General features: G+C 46.5%; 1 protein-coding gene across 2 annotated transcripts; it reads left to right on the forward strand.

The window, feature by feature from the left end:
• Positions 1-8905: 8905 nt before the first annotated feature.
• On the forward strand, positions 8906-13795 carry LOC123154186 (uncharacterized membrane protein At1g16860). Of its 2 annotated transcripts, XM_044572969.1 has the most exons (6): positions 9057-9198; positions 9279-9384; positions 10708-11636; positions 12563-12718; positions 12885-13096; positions 13182-13795. In XM_044572969.1, exons 2-6 carry the CDS (start codon positions 9375-9377, stop codon positions 13372-13374), a joined length of 1500 nt encoding a protein of 499 aa, XP_044428904.1. In that variant the 5' UTR covers positions 9057-9198; positions 9279-9374; the 3' UTR covers positions 13375-13795. The 2 variants fall into 2 exon arrangements, with proteins under 2 accessions (XP_044428905.1, XP_044428904.1); XM_044572970.1 differs by lacking the exon at positions 9279-9384 and having other exon boundaries at positions 8906-9198.
• The last annotated feature ends 6971 nt before the right edge of the window (positions 13796-20766 follow it).

Raw genomic sequence — 20766 nt, forward strand, 5'->3', positions numbered from 1 at the left:
TGCTCTCTGAGTTTGTCGAGTACCAATCTCAAATGCTTGGCATGATCCTCCTTATTCTTGGAAAAGACCAATATATCATCAAGATACAGCAAGACGAAACCATTTGTGTAAGGGTTGAAGATGAAGTTCATCATGCGAGAGAACGTTGGAGGAGCATTGACAAGGCCGAAAGACATGACAGTATATTCATAAGAACCATAGCTTGTTCTGAATACTGTCTTGGGGATATCTTGTTCACGAATGCGAATCTGATGATAACCCATGCAGAGGTCAAGCTTGGAGAATACTTGGGCACCTTTAAGTTGCTCGAATAGCTCATTGATGTTGGGAAGTGGATACTTGTTCTTTATTGTCTTCTTGTTCAATGGACGGTAGTCAACGCAGAGTATTTACGTTCCATCCTTCTTCTTGACAAAAAAACACCACAACCCCATGGAGAAGAACTCAGTCTGATCAGACCCATACGCTCTTGTTCATCGAGTTGCTTCTTCAACTCCTTCAACTCCTCTGGTCCAAGCTTGTAAGGACGCTTGCAAACAGGTTCCATGCCAGGCTCAAGATCGATAACGAATTCAACTGGCCAGTGAGGAGGCATTGCCAGAAGCTCTTCTGGAAAGACGTCTTGATATTCACAAACGACTGGAAACTGAGAGATGGCATTCAACTCGCCCTTCTCATTGAGAGAAAATAGCCGAATGGTTTCATCATGAGCGGCATAGATGACCACATCCTCAGAAGAGTGTGTCAATTGAATCTGCCCGACAGCACAATCAAGCTGAGCCTTATGCTTATAAAGCCAGTCCATGCCGAGAATTATATCAATATCCGAGTCACCAAGAACAATTGGAGAAGCCAGAAATTTATAGTCGCCCATTTCAATACCGACATTCAGAACCATCATGGTAGATCTCAAACGCTTAGCCGGAGAAATAACTTGCATAGCTCTAGGTAAAACCTTAGTGTCAAAATTGTGCTCCGATGCAAATGGGAATGGCATGAAAGAATGCGATGCACCAGTATCAAATAAGACTTTAGCAGGAATAGAGTTAACTGGAAGGTTACCCATGATCACTTCTGAAGAATCCTCCGCCTAAGCTGCGTTCATCATGTTGACCTTAGCATGCTTGGGATTATGCTTGACCACTGCATTGCTGGCAGATCTCACAGGAGGAGGAGGCGGAAGGCGCCTTTGGTTGAAGCATTTTGTTTGCATAGTGCCCTTTCTGCTGACACTTGTTTCAAGTAACCTCTGAGAGAGGACGGTGATAAGGAGCACTTGACCTTGGAGTATGAGACTGAGCTTTGTTCTGATAGCCTGGGTTGGGTGGGTGGGAAGATCCATTGCCACCTTTGCTCTTCTACTGGTAGGGTTGATGAAACGGAGGAGGAGGAGGCAACCAGAACTTCTGTTGCTTAGCTGCCACTTGAGATGAAGAAGAAGATTGAACTGCATCCCTGACTCTCTTCTTAGATGCCTCACACTTGAGTTGAGCAGCTTCTTGCTTTAGTGCCATGTTGTAGAATTAATCAATCTCAGTCGGCTCAAGAAGCACGAGAGCTAATTGCAGATCTTCTCTGAGGCCACCTCTGAATTGATAAATCATACTCTTTTCATCAGGGACGTCTTGTTTAGCAAAGCGAGCAAGTTTCTGAAACTGGATATTGTATTGATACACAGACATGCTACCTTGCTTGAGATTGCGGAACTCCTCATGCTTGCTCTCAGCAACACTTGGTGGGATGTGATGAGCTTTGAAGTCTTGGCGGAAATCATTCCAGGTAATCACACGACCTCCTCTGGAATCTCTGTATTGTTGATACCACTCAGCAGCTTGGTCCTTGAGTTGAAACGAAGCAAACTTGACAATGTCCTCAGGCCTGACATTGCTACATTCAAAATGCTTGCAAATGTCCACGAGCCAATCGTCGGCGTCTGTGGCCTCGACACAGTTGCTGAAGGACTTCGGCTGGTTTGCGAGGAACTGGTTGAGGGTAGCAAACTGAGGCTGATTGTTGCCTTGGCCTTGATTTCCTTGGTTGCCTTGCCCTTGGTTGTGCTCTTGCAAGATTTGCAAAAGCATCTGAGTGTTGGCGTTAGTGGCTGCCATGACAGCTTGCCATGCCCCCGGAGGTGGAGGTGGTGGCGGAGGGTTTGACTGATCCCCATCATTGCGGTCTGGATTCTGACGCGTTGGGGGAGCCATCCTAAATAGGTTGACATCTGTTAGCATCTTGAAAGACATATATTCAACCTGAATCAGTGGATCGAAATTGCAACATAAAGTCTTAACATTAGAACAAGGATGAACGAATGAATTCCAAGGTAAATCATTACAGTTCCATTAAGATTGACAAGCCACTTAGATAAAGGTAGATGAATAAAGCAACAAGGTATGGATATGAACAAATGAATGGTAAGGATTACCCAATCACAAACCAAATATCTGCGGGAAGAAACACTAGAGCTACTTGAATTCCCACCTATAAAACTTCCGACACTTTCTGGTTATGCAATCAGGTGTTGGGGATACAAGGGAAGCATAATATCTCACCCAAAACTAGCAAATCCTACATCCAGCTATATCCATCCTTCAACACATAACTAAGAAACCTTCGGAAATAATTTACCTCGACCTTCGAAAAGCATCCGTTATACGAGTTATGGCAATACTCCCGAACTCCCGCCCAGTACTGGGTGGTGTCGCGGTTATCTCACCAACAACTGCATAAAAGATATTTTCGATGTCGGCGAACTCAGGTATTCCAGAACTGCAACGATAAAATTGTGATGACAACACCTTGGAGCTCAACTCCCCGGGACACTGCCACAACCCCTAAATGTCAGGAGGCACCAAGAACAATGTTCTCGTCACAAAACCATCGGAACGGTTCCAAGATACCCGCGTGATCCTAATTTTTTTCGTGAAATTTGAGAAGAGAAGAGTCAAAACTCTACGTCAGAAGGCCTCACCAGAGCGACGAAGGGACTGAGGAGTAAAAAGAATCCTACTCTCCGATATATATATAATCCTAAGACTCAAAACATTTTGTTCTAGACTCAACAACGTCAGCGACTCGATCAAGCAGGGGGCTCCTAAGCCGGGGAAGGCTCTGATACCAACTTGTAACACCCACAATGCGGCTATATCTCCCACATGTTGGGGCGCGACTTAGAGGCACAGCCGCTTGGTAGGCATGTCGCAAGAGGGGCAATCTTTACACATCACATGTACTGAATAAGAAAGGGATAAAGAGTCGGCTTACAATCGCCACTTCACACAATACATAAATAATCCATACATCATCCAAGGTACAATCAAAGGTCCGACTATGGAACCAAAATAAAGAAAGATAACCCCAAATGCTAGATCCCCGATCGTCCCAATTGGGCTCCTCTACTGATCATCCAGAAAAGAAACATAGTAACGGTCCGAATCCTCGTCGAACTCCCACTTGAGTTCGATAGCGTCTCCCGTACAGGCATCATCGGCACCTGCATCTGTTTCGAAGTATCTGTGAGTCACGGGGACTCAGCAATCTCACACCCGCGAGATCAAGACTATTTAAGCTTAAGGGTAGGAAAGGGTAGTGAGGTGGAGCTGCAGCAAGCACTAAGCATATATGGTGGCTAACTTACGCAAAAGAGAGCGAGAAGAGAAGCAACGCATGGTCGAGAAGCTAATAATGATCAAGAAGTGATCCTAAAGCTTCTTACGCTCAAGCAGAACACAAGGCCGTGTTCTCTTCCCGGACTCTACTGAAAAGAGACCATCACGGTTACACACGCGGTTGATTCATTTTAATTAAGTTAAGTGTCAAGTTCTCTACAACCGGATATTAACAAATTCCCATCTTCCCATAACCACGGGCACGGCTTTCAAAAGTTCAAACCCTGCAGGGGTGTCCCAACTTATCCCATCACAAGCTCTCACGGTCAACAAAGGATATTCCTTCTCCCGGGAAGACCAGATCAGTCTCAGAATCACGGTTACAAGACATATCGACAATGGTAAAACATGACCAGCAAAGCCACCCGATGTGCCGACAAATCCCGATAGGAGTCGCACGTATCTCATTCTCAGGGCAACACCGGATGAGACAGGCTACGAGTAAAACCAACCCTCGAGTTTCCCCGAGGTGACCCCACGGGCGGCTCGGTTCGGACCAACACTCAGAGGAGCACTGGCCCGGGGGGGTTTAAATAAAGATGACCCTTGAGTCTGCAGAACCCAAGGGAAGGTATATGGTGGTAGGTAGGCAAATGGTAAAACCAAGTTGGGCCTTGCTGGAGGAGTTTTATTCAAAGTGAACTGTCAAGGGGTTCCCATAACACCCAACCGCGTAAGGAACGCAAAATCAAGGAACATAACACCGGTATGACGAAAACTAGGGCGGCAAGAGTGGAACAAAACACCAGGCAAAATGCTGAGCCTTCCACCCTTTACCAAGTATATATATGCATTAAAGTAATTAAGATATAGTAATGATATCCCAACAATAACCATGTTCCAACATGGAACAAACTTCATCTTCACCTGCAACTAGCAACGCTATAAGAGGGGCTGAGCAAAGAGGTAACATAGCCAAACAACGGTTTGCTAGGAAAGGTGGGTTAGAGGCTTGACATGGAAATATGGGAGGCATGATAAAGCAAGTGGTAGGTAGCGCGGCATAGCAATAGAGCGAACAACTAGCAAGCAAAGATAGAAGTGATTTCGAGGGTATGGTCATCTTGCCTGCAAAGTTCTCCAAGTTGTCAAAAGCTTGCTCCTCGTTAGCGTACTCAACAGGTTCCTCGATCACGTACTCGTCTCCCGGATCTACCCAAACTAAGAACACAAGCAAAGGACCAACAATCAATCACGGTGCAATGCACAAACCACATGATGCAAAACATGGCATGATATGCAAGACATGATATGCAATGCATATGCGTGCTCCGGAAGGGAAAGAATGATCAAGGCATCAACTTGGCAAACCAAGGTGCCGCTGGAAAGATGAGATGATTTCGGTCGAAATCGATATAAAGATCACCGAAAACGGATGCACGGTTTGCAAATGGCAAGCAAAACAAGAATGGCACTATTCCACGATTAACAACACGATGCCACTTAGAATGCAAGAAGAAACTAAGCTACTGCACCCCAATATAACAACAAAATATATGGCAGTGATGTACACAAGATGCTTGACACAACATGAAGAATGAGCTACGGCTGAATCCCACAAGTGTAGGTTCAAACAAGCATGACAAAAGTGCAAAAGATATGAGCATCACAGACTTGGAGAAATACTAACATGCCAGAAATAACATCAGGAAGCAATGTTTAGAGCAAGCAAAAATCATACTACAGGAACAAATCATGGCAATGCAAGGTATGGCATGAATCTACTAAATGCATAGAACAAAAGTCTCTTACTGATCATGAGCCAAAAAGGCACAGAAGATATGATAGTACCCATGTAAACATAGCAAGTTTTATTAACAGTTTCAGACTTTGCAGGAAACAGAGCATGGCATAAACAGAATTATGAAGGCAACTTTGCGAGCTCCAATCACTCACCACAAAGCATTGCATGACAAAACAAGCATAGAATCTGCAAGATGACATGTTCATGAAGCTAACAATGGCAAGAGCAATTTCATAGCATGCATGGATCACTAGCAACAACCATTAACATGTAAACAATCTGCCAGGAACATTTTATAGCAAAAGTAGAGCAAGATTAGGACATGCTAGGGCACTCCATAATTGCAAACAGGGGCATGGATGGATAGATCCTAACCATATGTCCAAAACACCCTTACTGAAGATACTCAAAACAAGCATGGATCTCTCTGTAGCATCAAGTTTACATGGCATAAAAATAACAGCAGAACAAGGACTTAGCAAAATCCTAAGTCCCTGAAAACAGTAATATCACGAAGCCTAGTTTGCATGCTTGTGCTAGTCACCACATTGATCACAAAACTACAAGACAGGCACCCCTGTAAATATGGCATGGCATAGTCCAAAACACATGTAGAGCTCATGCTCATAAGAAGCACACATCAAATCTAGCAAAAATGACAAATCACCTTAAACTGATAAGTAGCAGCAGTAACCATTTTATAGCACTCTTGCATCAATGATTAGGGCATCAAAATGAACTCAAACAAGCATGCCCCAATGGAATGAAATGAAGAGCATCTCACAATGAACATTTTGATATCTCATATGCATGAAACAGAGCTACGGTCATGGAGTTATGGGGCAATGAACAGGGCATAAAATCATCACAGAAAAAGGACTTATAAGGCAAACAGGGTCAACCCTTTTGGATCTAGGGTTCTAGGCGAGCAATCCGAGGTTCGCCGGGGGAGCTGGCCGGAGTTGGAGGTCGCGGTGGCGCGGGACTTGCCGGATCCGAGGGCTCGCCGGAGCGCGGCAGAGAGGAGGCGCAAGCGCTATGGTCGAGCCTCCCGTGAGGAGGCCGGGCAGCGGAGGTCGGGCGGCGCCGGTGGAGGAACCTGGCGGCGTCGGCGGAGCTAGTCGGTGGGGCGGCGCGGTGGTCGCGGGATCCGGGCGGCGGCGGAGGAGAGGCGCCAGGCGACGGGGACGCGTGGGGGAGGCGCGGGGGCGCGGAGGCGGCGATGGGCCAGGCGGGCGGCGAGGATCCACGTGGAGCACCGCGAGTGGCCGGGCGGTGGAGGCGGACGCGTCCGGCGGACACGGCCGTGTCCGGCGGCGCAGGAGGAGCGGGGCTAGGGTTTTGTATCCGGAAATTTCGGGGGATGCACATATTTATAGGTAGGAGGAGGTAGGAGTGTAGTTTTCACCCACACGATCGTGATCCGACGACGGAGGACATGGAAGTGGTTTGGATGGGTTATTGGGCCGTTTTGGAGGGGTGCTGGGCTACAACACACAAGAAGCCTTCGCGGTTACCCGGTTAACCGTTGGAGTATCAAACGGACTCAAAAGGGGACGAAATTTGACAAGTGATCTACCGGTGGTGTACCAAGGCCACTTGGCAAATCTCGGTCCATTCCGAGAATGTTTAACACCCACTCACGAAAAGAGACAAAAGGGGTGCGCCGGTGCACGTAGGAGTGTTGGATTGCAAAACGGACAACGGGAAAAATGCTCGGATGCATGAGACGAACACGTATGCAAATGAGATGCACATGAAGACATGATATGATATGCATGACATGAACGAAATGCAAAACGAAGACAAAACCCAACCACAAAAGGAATCTCATAACTTAAAGCCGAAAATGGCAAGAGCTGGAGTTACAATTATGGCAAGTTACATCCGGGGTGTTACATCCGGGAATAATATCCGGCTCTATAGAACATTGTGCGTCACAAGGGCGATACTATTGCCACTGTAATGAAATCATTTCCGCCAAATGTGATGTTCAGAAGAGATTTAATTGGACCCAGACTCCAATCGTTGTACATCCTGCTTCAATGGTTGTCCATGGTGCAATTGTCAAATGGGTCTAATGTATTTCGATGGAACCTACATGAGAATGGACAACTCTCAGTGGATTCTATGTATAGAGCGTTAATCCAGTCTGATATGTCAATTGATAATAATAAGAAGATCTGGAAGATGAAGATACCTCTTAAGAATAAAATATTTGCATGGTATCTTCATCGCGGAGTCATTCTTACTAAAGATAACCTTATCAAGAGGAATTGGCATGGAAGTTCCCGATGTGTTTTTTGTCATCATGATGAGACAATAAAACATTTATTCTTTCAATGCAAATTGGCTCGGTCTATATGGTCAGTCATCCAGATAGCTTCTGGTCCGGTCTATAGTGTTGATAATGTATTTGGCAACTGATTACATGTGATTGATCACATGTTTAGAACTCTTCTTAGAATGGGAGCTCTTGCCGTTATTTGGTCGCTTTGGCTATGTAGAAATGATAAGGTTTTTAAGGATAAAAGTACTTCTCTAATGCAGGTTATCTACATCTGTACCGGGACTCTTCGTTTATGGTCCTCTCTACAATGTGTGGAGAATCGAGACTTATTTACGGAGATGTGTACACGATTGGAGGATACGACGAGGGATACTTTTATCCAACATGGATGACAACATGATCTTAGGATTGGCCCACCTCCGCTTTAGGCGTTATACGGACTCTATCTTTGTATTTCACCTTTTTATTTTTTGTTTGTGCGAAAGAACTTTGTTTAGCTATGTGCATCTTAGTTATGGAGAGGTCGGGTGTAATGCTTAAATCTTTTAAGGCCTCCTTTCGTTCATAGGATAGGAACGTTATAGGAATAGAAAAATCATAGAAAGTGAGATGTATCTCAATTTCTATAGCTTGGCAGACTAGTTCCTGACTGACTTGATAGTGCGATGAGCTTACTTGCTCTAGTTCTATCCTCAGGATTTACTTACCTGAGTACCTAGCACCGAGGATCAATGTAATTTACTTTCGATCGAGACATTCGGATTTGCCGATGAAGAGTACTGCCTTGGAGGGGCAGGGGTTGTAGGGGAAGAACCAACCTTTTGTAGGTAGTAAAACATCTCACTTAGTAACTAAATTAGAGTTCGATCTTTTACATTTGTGTTGTCTATAGAGAAAGAGATGTCATTTGATGCATAAGATATGATTTTTTTCCATTGAGTCTTAGTTAATGTTTTTTTCCTTCAAAGTGTGAAGGATTGTTTCCTATCCTACATAGGAATAGGAATCCATTCCTAGAAACGAAAGGGTTTCAAAAGAAAATTTTCTATACAAATCTCATCTTATAGAAATTCTATGAGATTCCTACGAATCAAAGGAGGGCTAAGTAATAAATCGCCTCTTTTTGAAAAAAATGTTTTTTCTCCAGCGAGGGGAGTTGCTCTAAAATGTTTTGAAGGCTGCGTGTACGGCGACTGTGCTGAGTTGCTCCTGCCTGCGTAGGTCCACCAACAGCGACAGAGACAGACGGACGGACACACCCAGAGAGCTTCCTTTTCCCACAGCGCCGACGGTGTCATCCAACCCACCATCTTGCCCGAACAACCCTCCTCCCTCCACTCCTTCCATTCCATTTCCACCCATCCACGCGCGCTCGCACGCCGCCACAGAGGAATCGTTCTGGCATTCCCGTTCCGCCTCCGCCGTCGTCGTCGCACTCCTCTGCTGGGCCACCATAGAACGGAGATCCACCCGGGCTTGGAGGATTGGTTTCTTCGGTTGGTGACGAGCCCTAACTTGTCTGGATTGCTCCCCGAGTGTGCCCCTCTTTTGGCCCTCTTCTTTGTTTTGCCGTCAGTGCGGGCAAGCTGGTTCAAATGTTTCTTTCTTCAACGCTCCATCCCCGCCAGCCTTTTGTCGCGGATTTGTTCGTTTTCTACTTGGTGGAGTAATAATGGCCGGAGGTTTATTTTCCCATATTATTTGTGTCTTGTTCGGCCCGCGTTGTCCGGATCTTGTGTTGGTTTATGTAAACTTTGCAGTGTTTTTAGTTCTTGGACTGAGAAATTTGCCTGGATCTGGCACGAGCATCTGGATCTGCAGATGCACGCATTGCTGCGTGATGACGCCTTCCATAGTACAACTGAGCTTTTCTCAGTCTAGCGATTAGAATGATGATGAGTTGCACTTAAATATGAGCTCACACCAAGTTATGGATTATATATGCATTGGAGTTAAGTAGAGTAGAAAGAATCTCCCACTCAATAGCTTGGTGGAGTGGACTGTAGGTTGTTCAATGTGTTCCTCCATCGCTTCTTGTTCGAATTGAGCTGTCCGGTAGGTTTTTGCTGGAGCTTTAAGCTATACCTACTTCAAGATCTAGTGTTGTTGTTGTCATTTTTGGTTGTTTATTCCACTGCTGAAAATCATTTGGAAGACTCATTCCTGCTTTTGATGTAACCATCGCTATCAATTTTTTGTGCGAATACTTTAGCTCCCTCCGCGAATTTTGCATGTTTTACCGGGGCTTGTCTGTATTGTTTAACTTCCTTTTGGAAGGAGCTGAGCATTAGTTTATCACAAAAGTGTGGGTTGCCCCCAAAATTAAGGCGCTGCTAAATCAGATGGTTTGCTTTTGATGACTACTGCTTCTGTCTGTTTTGGCTGTAAATTTCTGCTAGTAAGACTCTGGGGCGGCTGTGTAGTTTCACCCTGCTTAAGAGTAAGAACACAACATTACCACAATTAATTCGCTTCTCACTGCCTACCTGCCCATTCTACAAAATAAAATTCCTATTGTTCTGCCATTTGTTTGACGGAATATGTTGAGTTAGCGATGAACTATTTATTCCACAACAAGTAGCTAGTTGTTTCCTTTTGCAAATCGCAGTTACTATGATGCTTGCATGGTGAAATCATAGCTACATGCTCTAAGGTATCTGCAGATTTACTTTTGCTACTTTTGGTAGGATTTATTCCGTAATTAATGGTTCTATATTTTGGAAGTTTTAGACCATCAGTCGCCTTGAACTATTTGAGCTGCTACAATCTGTTGGGACTTGGCAGAACTCTGTGAGATCGTTCTTCCATCTAAAGTTCTTCCAAGTCCCATCTTTAGTAATTGTATGTACTGGGTGGTTCTATGTACCGAGTTTCTCTTGTTTTGTATTCTGGTGCAGTTTGTTTTATAATTCTTCATCTGAATGGGATAATTATGAATCTTATGTGCATACCCCTTTTTGTACAACCAAATTGACGTTGCATTTGTTTGATATGTTTTCCTTCAGGTGCTGATGCAAGGTGTTTGTTGTATCTGAGAATTCAGAATATGGGTTCTCGGTTTCCATCCCACCAATTAAGCAATGGGCTTTATGTCTCTGGGCGACCTGAGCAACCAAAGGAGAAGGCTCCGGTTGTTTGCTCTGCAGCTATGCCATACACTGGGGGTGACATCAAGAAATCAGGAGAACTAGGGAAAATGTTTGATCTCCATGCTGAGAAGTCACGGAAATCTGGCCCTTTGGGTAATCAACCTTCAAGGAATACTTCATTTGGTGGTGCTGCTTCCAATTCTGGACCAGTATCTAGTGCTGCTTCTCGATCCAACTACTCTGGCTCTATTTCAGCAGCGGTTCCTGGCACTGGAGGTTCGGCAAGGGCAAAATCTAATTCTGGACCGCTCAATAAGCATGGAGAACCAACAAAGAGATCCTCTGGCCCCCAGTCAGGAGGAGTGACCCCAATGGCTCGCCAGAATTCTGGCCATCTACCGCCTATTCTTCCGACAACTGGGCTCATCACATCAGGACCTATCTCCTCTGGACAGTTGAACTCATCTGGTGCTCTACGAAAAGTATCAGGTACTCTTGATTCTACTGTTTCGATGAAGATGCGTGCCACCTCTTCTGCTTACAACCCGGCTGTTACAAATCTTAATGAGCAAAATAGCTACTCAATTAAGGCCAGTTTGCCAAAGCCGATACTATGGGCGGCTATTCTGCTCTTTGCGATGGGGTTCATAGCAGGTGGCTTCATTCTAGCTGCTGTTCATAATTCGATTTTGCTGGTAGTTGTTGTGGTGATATTTGGATTTGTTGCTGCGCTCTTGGTTTGGAACATTTGCTGGGGAACAAGAGGCATGACTAGGTTTGTCAGTCGCTATCCTGATGCTGATCTTAGAATTACGAAAGATGGAGAGTATGTGAAGGTCACAGGGGTATGTGTAATGCTGGTCACCTTTTTGGACTCATTAAATTATTTCATCTATTCATTCCTTCCCTTAATGTTTTACATTTAATTTTCTGCTTTCTGTTTTTGTCATATATTTGTTCGCTATTGTTACAATTTAGAAGTAATTCTCAAATTACATTGTTTCTTTGCCAGTTCTGGTGTGTTGCTGAATTGCATTGTTAACTCGTAATGTAGCAATGCTACGTGTGTCTCACATGCACTGTTTAGTTTAGAAAAATGAGAAGGTCATTTAAAGTTTCAAAAAAATGCAGCAAAAATTCAGTCATGTACATATGGTAGTATTACTATGTAGGTGCAAGCATATATTATGCACTAAATTTTTGTGCACTAAGTTTTTTTTCTTTTTGCACAAGACACAAGCATATGCATGTTTGTACCCCAAACATAAAGTCTACACATAATACTCACTCATCTGCATGTGCAATTGTTTTTAGATCTTTTTGAAAGAATGGAAAATATTATTTTTGTTCCAGGAGCACATGCTACCAAGGTCACTTAGTCACCACGCTACTAGCTGTTTCAGTATTACTCCCTCCGTCACATAATATAAGAGCGTTTTTCATACTAGTGTAGTGTAAAAAATGCTCTTATATTATGAGACGGAGGGAGTAAGGTAATTCATACATAGGTTGGCAGAATACCGCAGATGGTTCCAAAAAGTAAACTTGGTCGCAGAGATCCATACCATGACAAGACAACATATATTATGCTTAAAGAGAGATGTGATGTTTTCCTAGTACAAGGACATGAATTCAATTGTGCATCTTGTAATAATATATTCATTTCTCCATAATTTTTTTCATTGTTAGCTTATGGTCATAACTGTTTTAAGCAGTAGCGCTTTTATATTCAGTAGTAATAGGATCTTATTTATCGTATTTAACTTGACAGGTTGTTACTTGTGGAAATTTCCCCCTTGAGTCCTCATTTCAAAGGGTTCCAAGATGTGTATACACTTCGTCCTGCTTGTATGAGTATAGGGGTTGGGACTCAAAAGCTGCCAACACTCAGCATCGCCGATTTACTTGGGGATTACGTTCAATTGAAGTGAGTTTCTTATTAGCTAGAATTTTTCATCACCAAGATGATGTGGATCTCACAATCCTACAATAATGAGGCAATATAAGGATTTAACTGAAAATCCCAACTATTGCAACTCTTATTGTTAATAATTTTTCCTCTTACATTTAGCTTTTGTATACAACTACTGCAGCGGCATGCGGTCGATTTCTACATCTCTGATTTCCAATCTGGGTTGCGAGCATTGGTCAAAATAGGATATGGTGCACGGCTAATCCCATATGTCGATGAAGCTGTTGTTATTGACATAAATCCAGAAAACAAGGACATGTCCCCTGAATTTTTGAGATGGCTACGGGAAAGGAACCTCTCAAGTGATGATCGTATAATGCGCCTAAAAGAAGGGTATTACTGTTTCTTGTTCTGGCTTTTGCACCTCTATCGTATTCATAGCTACCCATTTCATTTGACATGGATGTTTACATCGCAGTTACGTTAAGGAGGGAAACACTGTTAGTGTCATCGGTGTTGTTCAAAGGAACGATAATGTGCTGATGATTGTTCCACCACCTGAACCCTTCAACACTGGTTGCCAGTGGGGCAAGTGCCTCCTCCCAACTAGCCTTGATGGACTAGTCTTAAGATGTGAAGACACGTCGAACGGTGATGTAATTCCAGTATAGCTATCTAGCCTCGTTCTCGCAGTTCACCTGGGGAAAAGGGAAAACAATATTTGACTTTGGGTTCATTTTATGGATTGAAAAATGTGCAAATGCAAGGTGTGATTAAGGTTTAGTACAATATTGACGTTGCCCACGGCTTGATTGTGTAGTATTTTTTTGCATTTTGCTCTTTTTTGGTTGGGCAATGAATACTTGTAAGATTGATGGCTTCAGTACTACCATGGAGCTCTTTGGAGTTAGAGTGGAACCATGTTCATATGTTTTTTTTTCTTTTGGTTTGTAGCATTACAGCATCATAAACCATTCTCCAGTTCCCCTATCTGTATCTATACTTTATACACAACTCCAGCTCTCATGGTAGATATGTTCTCATCGAGGATGAAGCTCTGTCAATTTATCTTTACCAGGGTTTGTTGTGTCACTATCATCATGTCAATTTATCTTTACCAGGGTTTGTTGTGTCACTATCATCATGCTGAGCGCATGCTTACATGAGCAGACATGTTGCACTTTAGAGCAACTCCAATGAGGCCACCCATTTCTTCCACCGCCGTCCGTTAGGGTTGGTGCGGACACAAAAGGCGGCCCAACACGCTGACCCAAACGGACGCGCGTTCGCTTTTCATCCGCGGACACGAGACGGACGCGCGCTCGCCCTCTCCCCTCTCGGGCCTGTTGTTCGGTGGCACATTGCCCTCTCCCCATTCAACAGCGCACCCTCGCCTGCCTCCTTTGTCACCGACACCGCCGGCCAGTTCAACATAGATAGTACCATATATAGTTCATAGCATAGACTGTTAAAGAAAAGATGAACTACTCACCGACACCGCCGGCCAGTTCAACATAGATAGTACCATATATAGTTCATAGCATAGACTGTTAAAGAAAAGATGAACTACTCGCCGTGGTGGCCGAATAATATAAGGATACATATATAGTTCATAGCATAGACTGTTAAAAGAAAAGATCAATTACTTGTCGTTTTCCGACTCCGACTCGGTAATGTCCTTCTCCGACGTCTGAATGTAGGCGTCAGCATACCGCTCGTCCTCGAAGTCCCAGGACGACGCTTCTCCTAACTTCATGTTCAATTGAGCGGCCTGCTTCCGCGCACGCTTGTCCTTCCGATAGGCGGCTCGCTCCGTCCTCCTCGCCTTCCTCTCCGTCCTCCGTTATTTGTAGAACTGGCGCTCGTTGACGATGTCCTGCGGGAAGCGTTCGCGCCACATCGCCATGGCTTCCACGTCCATCCCGGCGATGGCGAGGCGACGCTGCCGCCTCCGGTTGTCACGACGATCCTCGTCGGTGAAAAGCCGCGGGAGAGGCGCGAGATCCTGCGCCCGCTGGCTCGTCGACACTTCGGGAAAATTCATCTCCCGACGAGGCCGCCGGAGGCGCCACGTTGCCGCGTCGTACGCGCGGGCCGCCTCCTCTGCGGTGTCGAAGGTGCCGAGACTGAGGCGTTTTTCGCCAAACCAGATTTCGGAGGAGAAGGCGCCGGAGCGGCGCTCGCGGACTCCGCGAAAATCCGAAGCGTCCAGGCGGCGCATCGACATAGTGGCGCAGAGGCGGCGAGGCGAGTGAGAGGCGGCGAAGCGAGTGGGTGGCCGACAGAGTGTGGAGGAAACACCTTCTTAATAACGCGAGCCGGACGTGGCCCACCAAAACCAGCACGCGCTAGGGCGCTCAATTCCCCGCACGCGCGATCCTTTCCCGCGCGCTGGAGCGCCAAAACCAGGGCGACGACATGGCCGCTGGCATGATCTATGGCCATGGGCCTTTTTCTAAAAATTGCGCGCGAACATGAAATGGATCAGCGCGTTGGGCGCCCTGCCGACTCAAATCTAAAAGAGGCCGGACACCGAGCGGGCGGCCGACCCAAACGGACAAAAAACGAACGAAATCGCTGTCCGTTTGGGTCGCCCCATTGGAGTTTCTCTTACTATCTGTGTCGGTGGACATTCCCTTCCCGTTTTCGTGTGGAAGTTCCTTAGGGCGTTGGCATTTTCGTGTGGAAGTTCCTTAGGGCATCTCCAACGTGGTTTGCTAAATGTTTGGTTCCGACATTTTTTGCCATCCAATGTCGGTCGCTAAATTTTTCTGGACTTTTGCGGATGCTTGAAATTCTACAAATCGGAACCAAACCTATGGGAGGTTTTGGGGACTTGTCTGGATGCTTGAAATCCTACAAACTGGAATAAAACCTACAAACCGGAACAAACCTATGGGAGGTTTTGGGGAATCAGGACATTGGACATCCACCACGTGTGCATTCGACATCGCGACACAAAAACCCCACCCGGAGCCTTTTTCCCACTATGTCCGTTCCCCTATGCTCTCTATCAGCACCCTCGGCCGCTCCATCAAGCCACCACCCCCGCCTTGGCATACGTCGTCGTTCTACCTTGGATTTCGGCGGCACACAAATACCATTGGCCTTGCTGCCGTTGTCCATGGTAGATGCCATGCCCACACAAGTGCTAGGCCAAATGTCATAGCGGAATATTTGACATTGTTGTTGTTGACTTTGAAGAAAATATTATGACTCCGTATCACCACCCCCCGCCTTTGTATACGTCATCGTTCTACCTTGGATTTCAGCGGCACACAAATCCCATTGGCCTTGTTGCCGTTGTCCATGGCAGATGCCATGCCCACACAAGTGTTAGGCCAAATGTCATAGCGGAATATTTGACATTGTTGTTGTTGACTTTGAAGAAAATATTATGACTGCGTATTCGGTGAAGGAGGATGAATTGTTGTCTTGCCGCTGTTGTCCATGGCGGATGCCATGCCTGCACAAGTGTTAGGCCAAATGTCACAGCGGAATATTTTGACATTGTTGTTGTTGACTTTGAATAAAATATTATGACTGCACACTCGGTGAAGGAGGATGAATTGTTGTGTGATGCGTCGTTGGCCATAAGTGTAGAGTTTCAAGGCATGAAGCATACTGCGAGGTGGTTAGTCCAATGGTGGTATACCATTCAAAAAGCCGCCAACAAGTATCACAGTGTGTATGCACAAGTGAGAGGAAGATGGCCAAGGAGCGCGTCGCTCAAAGAGCTCGTAAGTTTTGTGTCTTGTTGCTCTACGCTTTTATCATTTTATTTATTTACTCATTGTTGTAACCCGGTAATAATATCATTATCTACCCTCGTACGGGCGTGATGTTCTGCCATAGTACGGAATACAAACCCTTCACAATGATGCACTGTTGAATGAAGCTCAACGGCATGCCAAGTGGTTGAACAACATGTTCCTATGAAGAATTATAAGCTCGAGGAGAGAAAGCTTGGGACTAAGGCGGCTTTTGGGGTCAATGAAATTGAAGAACTTGCTGAATATCTTTCGAGGAGTGCTTTCAGATTTAGAAGTACTTTTGAATTGCTATTGATCTAGATACATTTGTCAAAGTGATCAGAGGCGGTCATTTGGTATAGTTTTATTCATTTTCTTAGGAAAAAGGGGACATCCATTTGGTTCATGGGGTTGGAAGGCCTTCACCCCTATTCATGTCCGCGGACACGTCCACACGTATCCGTGGATATTTGTTGGTGTCCATTTTGATGGACCGTATTGGAGTTGCTATTACATGTCTTTCGTTTGCCATGTGAAGCAACAAAGTCATATCTCGTTTTTCTAGATGACAATACCTCCAAATACAAAATTATAACATTTATCTTTTGTCCATATGAAAATAACCTCCAAATACAGAATCAAAAGGTTTCATAGACTTTGATGCCTTGCGGGTTTGCGGCTCCACCTCAAGGAAGAGGTTTGTCTTGCGCTTCTTCGCCTTCTCGGACGCGTTGACGAAGTCGGTGCTCCCAACCTTTGCTTGGTCGGGACACATGAGGTGGAAAGCCATCGCCCTCGCAACCTTGGCACGTTTGTTCACCGGTGCAAAGAGCTTGGCCAAAATGACTTCATGGGTGCCGAACTTCTCCAACATACTGCCATCGCGCATGCTATGGTGGAAGGTGACCATGACAGACTGCTGTTTGATCTTAGGAATGGAGTTTCAAAGATTGCTGTGACGCCCGGGTAATTAAGCTACAGTGATCCTCTGCTAGTGATGCCATGTCACCTCGATTATAGTTGCTAATCTCGCGTTAGTTCGAAACCGATTCGCGTTCAAATTTAAAATCAAGCAAACAATAAAAGATTTCAAATATTGAAACTAAAATGTTCGGAGTGAGCCAAATAATGCATAAGTAAGTATGGTGGAGAAACCACACTTTTATAAAAGTGTAAAATAATCTAAAATGTTTTAAACAGTAGCAAAGACAATTAGTTGAATGCCTTTTACAATAGATAAAATATTAAACTAATTTATTTTGTTGCCCAAACTTATGTGGTAGTAGCTAATTACTAACACTAAATTAGGGACTACTTTTATAGTTATAAAACTAAAATAAAAGAGGAACTAAAATAAAACAGAAAATAGAAAAGGAATAATAAACAAAAATAGAACAAAAGAAATAAAAACAGAAAAGCCCCCCCCCCCCCCCGCTGGGCCTCGTGGCCCAGCTGGCCACCAGGCCGCCCCACGGCCCAACCGGCCAGGCCGGCCCACCCCGGCCCCCCCCATAACCCCCTGGGCGACCGAACCCTAGCCCGACACCCCCCACTTCCCCCCACGATCCCCTTCTCCTCTCCCCCACCGATCTGGATCGGGATCGGCCCCGATCCCGTCGACCCCGACCACCCCGCCCCGCCGTTGCTGGACCGCCCCGTCCCCATCGCCAACCCCGCACGCCTCTCTCCCCTTCCCCCCCGTCCGGATCGGTGCAGAGGGCCCCGACCCCCCCCCTTCACCGACGCCGCCCGGTGCCGCCTCGCCGCGACCCCGCCGCCCGAAGCCCGCGCAACCACCGCCGACGTCGTCCTCGTCCTCTCCCTCATCGGACCCCCCCCGACCGTCCCCGAGCCCACTGCCGTTACCCTACTCCCCCCCGTGAGCTCCCTCCTCTCCCTTCTCCGTCACCGGCGCCGTACCCCCCCCTCCGTTACGCCGTTGCCGCCCCGCCGTGGGCCGCACGCGCCGGCTGCGCCCTGGCCGTGCGCGCGCACGCGCCCCGCGCTCACCGTGGCCCTCGCGCCCGTGGCCGCGCCCTCCCCCCTCCTCCCCGTGGCCGCACATGCCTGCGGTGGCCGCCGCCGTCCGCCGTTCCGCTCCGTGCCCGCCCCGCTCCGGCCAGCCACCTCCTCGCTGTGGCTCCCCCGTACCGGCGACCGCGCCCTGCTCCTCCCATTTTTCCCGCCGTGGCCTCGCCACTACCACGCCGGCGAAACCCCCCCCTCTCTCGTCGTGGCCCTGACTGGTTGCATCCAGTGCGGGCGCCCGCTGCGCCCAGCGCACCTCGCCGCTGCCCCCGTTGCCCCAGCGCCTCCTTTGGCTCGGGCCGGCGCCCGCCCCACGCCCGCACGCCCGACCCGCAAGGCCTCTGTGCCTCAGACAAACGGGGCCCACGCCCCCCAGAACGTGTTAAAAAAAATGAAATGAAAAAAAAGAAAGAATTAAAAAAATATATATTAAATAAATAAATAATAACTAAATTAATTAATTAATTAATTAAGGAATTAATTAAGTTAATTAATCATAATTAGATTAACCTAATTAACTAATTAGTTTAATTAAACAGTAATTAGATTAGCTAAATATTAATTAGACTAAACAGTCAATGACGAACGGGACCCACCTGTCAGGTTGACCAAGTCAACCCTGTTGACTGCTGACGTCAGCATGACATCATGCTGACGTCATAAATTCATTTTCGAATTAAATAATTAATTAATTAAATTCCAGAAATTAATATAATCTTTAGAAAATCATATCTTTTAATCCGTAACTCGGATTAAAATATTTTCAACATGAAAGTTGCTCAGAACGACGAGACGAATCCGGATACGCGGTCCGTTCGTCCGCCACACCCCCCTAACCTATCGAACCCGCAACTTTCCCCCTCCGGCTCCTCTGCCCGAAAACACGAAACACCGGGAATACGTTCCCGGATGATTCCCCCCTTAACCAGTACCACCTCATACCACGTTAGGGCACGCCTAGCATCGTTACTTGTCATGTCATGCATCGATATGCTTTTGTTTGCATTGTATTCATTGTTTCTTCCCCCTCTTCTCTCCGGTAGACTACGAGACCGACGCTGCTGCTGCCCAGTTCGACTACGGAGTTGACGACCCCTCCTTCTTGCCAGAGCAACCAGGCAAGCCCCCCCCCTTGATCACCAGATATCGCCTATTCTTCTCTATACTGCTTGCATTAGAGTAGTGTAGCATGTTACTGCTTTCGTTAATCCTATTCTGATGCATAGCCTGACATTGTCGCTACATCTGTTGATACCTTACCTGCAATCCTAAATGCTTAGTATAGGATGCTAGTTTATCATCATTGGCCCTACATTCTTGTCAGTCTGCCTTGCTATACTATCGGGCCGTGATCACTTGGGAGGTGATCACGGGTATATACTATACATACATACATACTATACAGATGGCGACTAAAGTCGGGTCAGCTCATTGAGTACCCGCAAGCGATTCTGACGATGGGGGCTGAAGGGCAGGTGGCTCCATCCCGGTAGAGGTGGGCCTGAGTTCCCGACGGCCCCCGACTGTTACTTTGTGGCGGAGCGACAGGGCAGGTTGAGACCACCTAGGAGACAGGTGGGCCTGGCCCTGTTCGGCGTTCGCGGATACTTAACACGCTTAACGAGATCTTGGTATTTGATCTGAGTCTGGCTACGAGCCTATACGCACTAACCATCTACGTGGGAGTAGTTATGGGTATCCCGACGTCGTGGTATCAGCCGAAGCACTTCAGACGTCAGCGACGGAGCGGCGCGCGCCGAATTGGACTGGAACGCCACTAGGCTAGGTCTGCTTTCGGCCGCCCACGCAACGTGCAGGTGTGCTCAGGGCGATGGGCCCAGACCCCTGCGCGCTTAGGTTTAGACCGGCGTGCTGGCCTCTCTGTTTTGCCTAGGTGGGGCTGCGACGTGTTGATCTTCCGCGGCCGGGCATGACCCAGGAAAGTGTGTCCGGCCAAATGGGATCAAGCGTGTTGGGTTATGTGGTGCACCCCTGCAGGGAAGTTAATCTATTCGAATAGCCGTGATCTTCGGTAACAGGACGACTTGGAGTTGTACCTTGACCTTATGACAACTAGAACCGGATACTTAATAAAACACACCCTTCCAAGTGCCAGATACAACCGGTGGTCGCTCTACCTCAGGGATATGAGGAGGGGATCGCCGGGTAGGATTATGCTATGAGATGTTACTTGGAGATGCTACTTGGAGGACTTCGACCTACCCTCTTCTGCCTGTTGCAAGACGAAGGTGACCAGAAGCGTAGTCTTCGATAAGACTAGCT

The sequence above is a fragment of the Triticum aestivum genome, chromosome 7A (genome assembly GCF_018294505.1).
Source record: "Triticum aestivum cultivar Chinese Spring chromosome 7A, IWGSC CS RefSeq v2.1, whole genome shotgun sequence".
NCBI lineage: Eukaryota > Viridiplantae > Streptophyta > Magnoliopsida > Poales > Poaceae > Triticum > Triticum aestivum.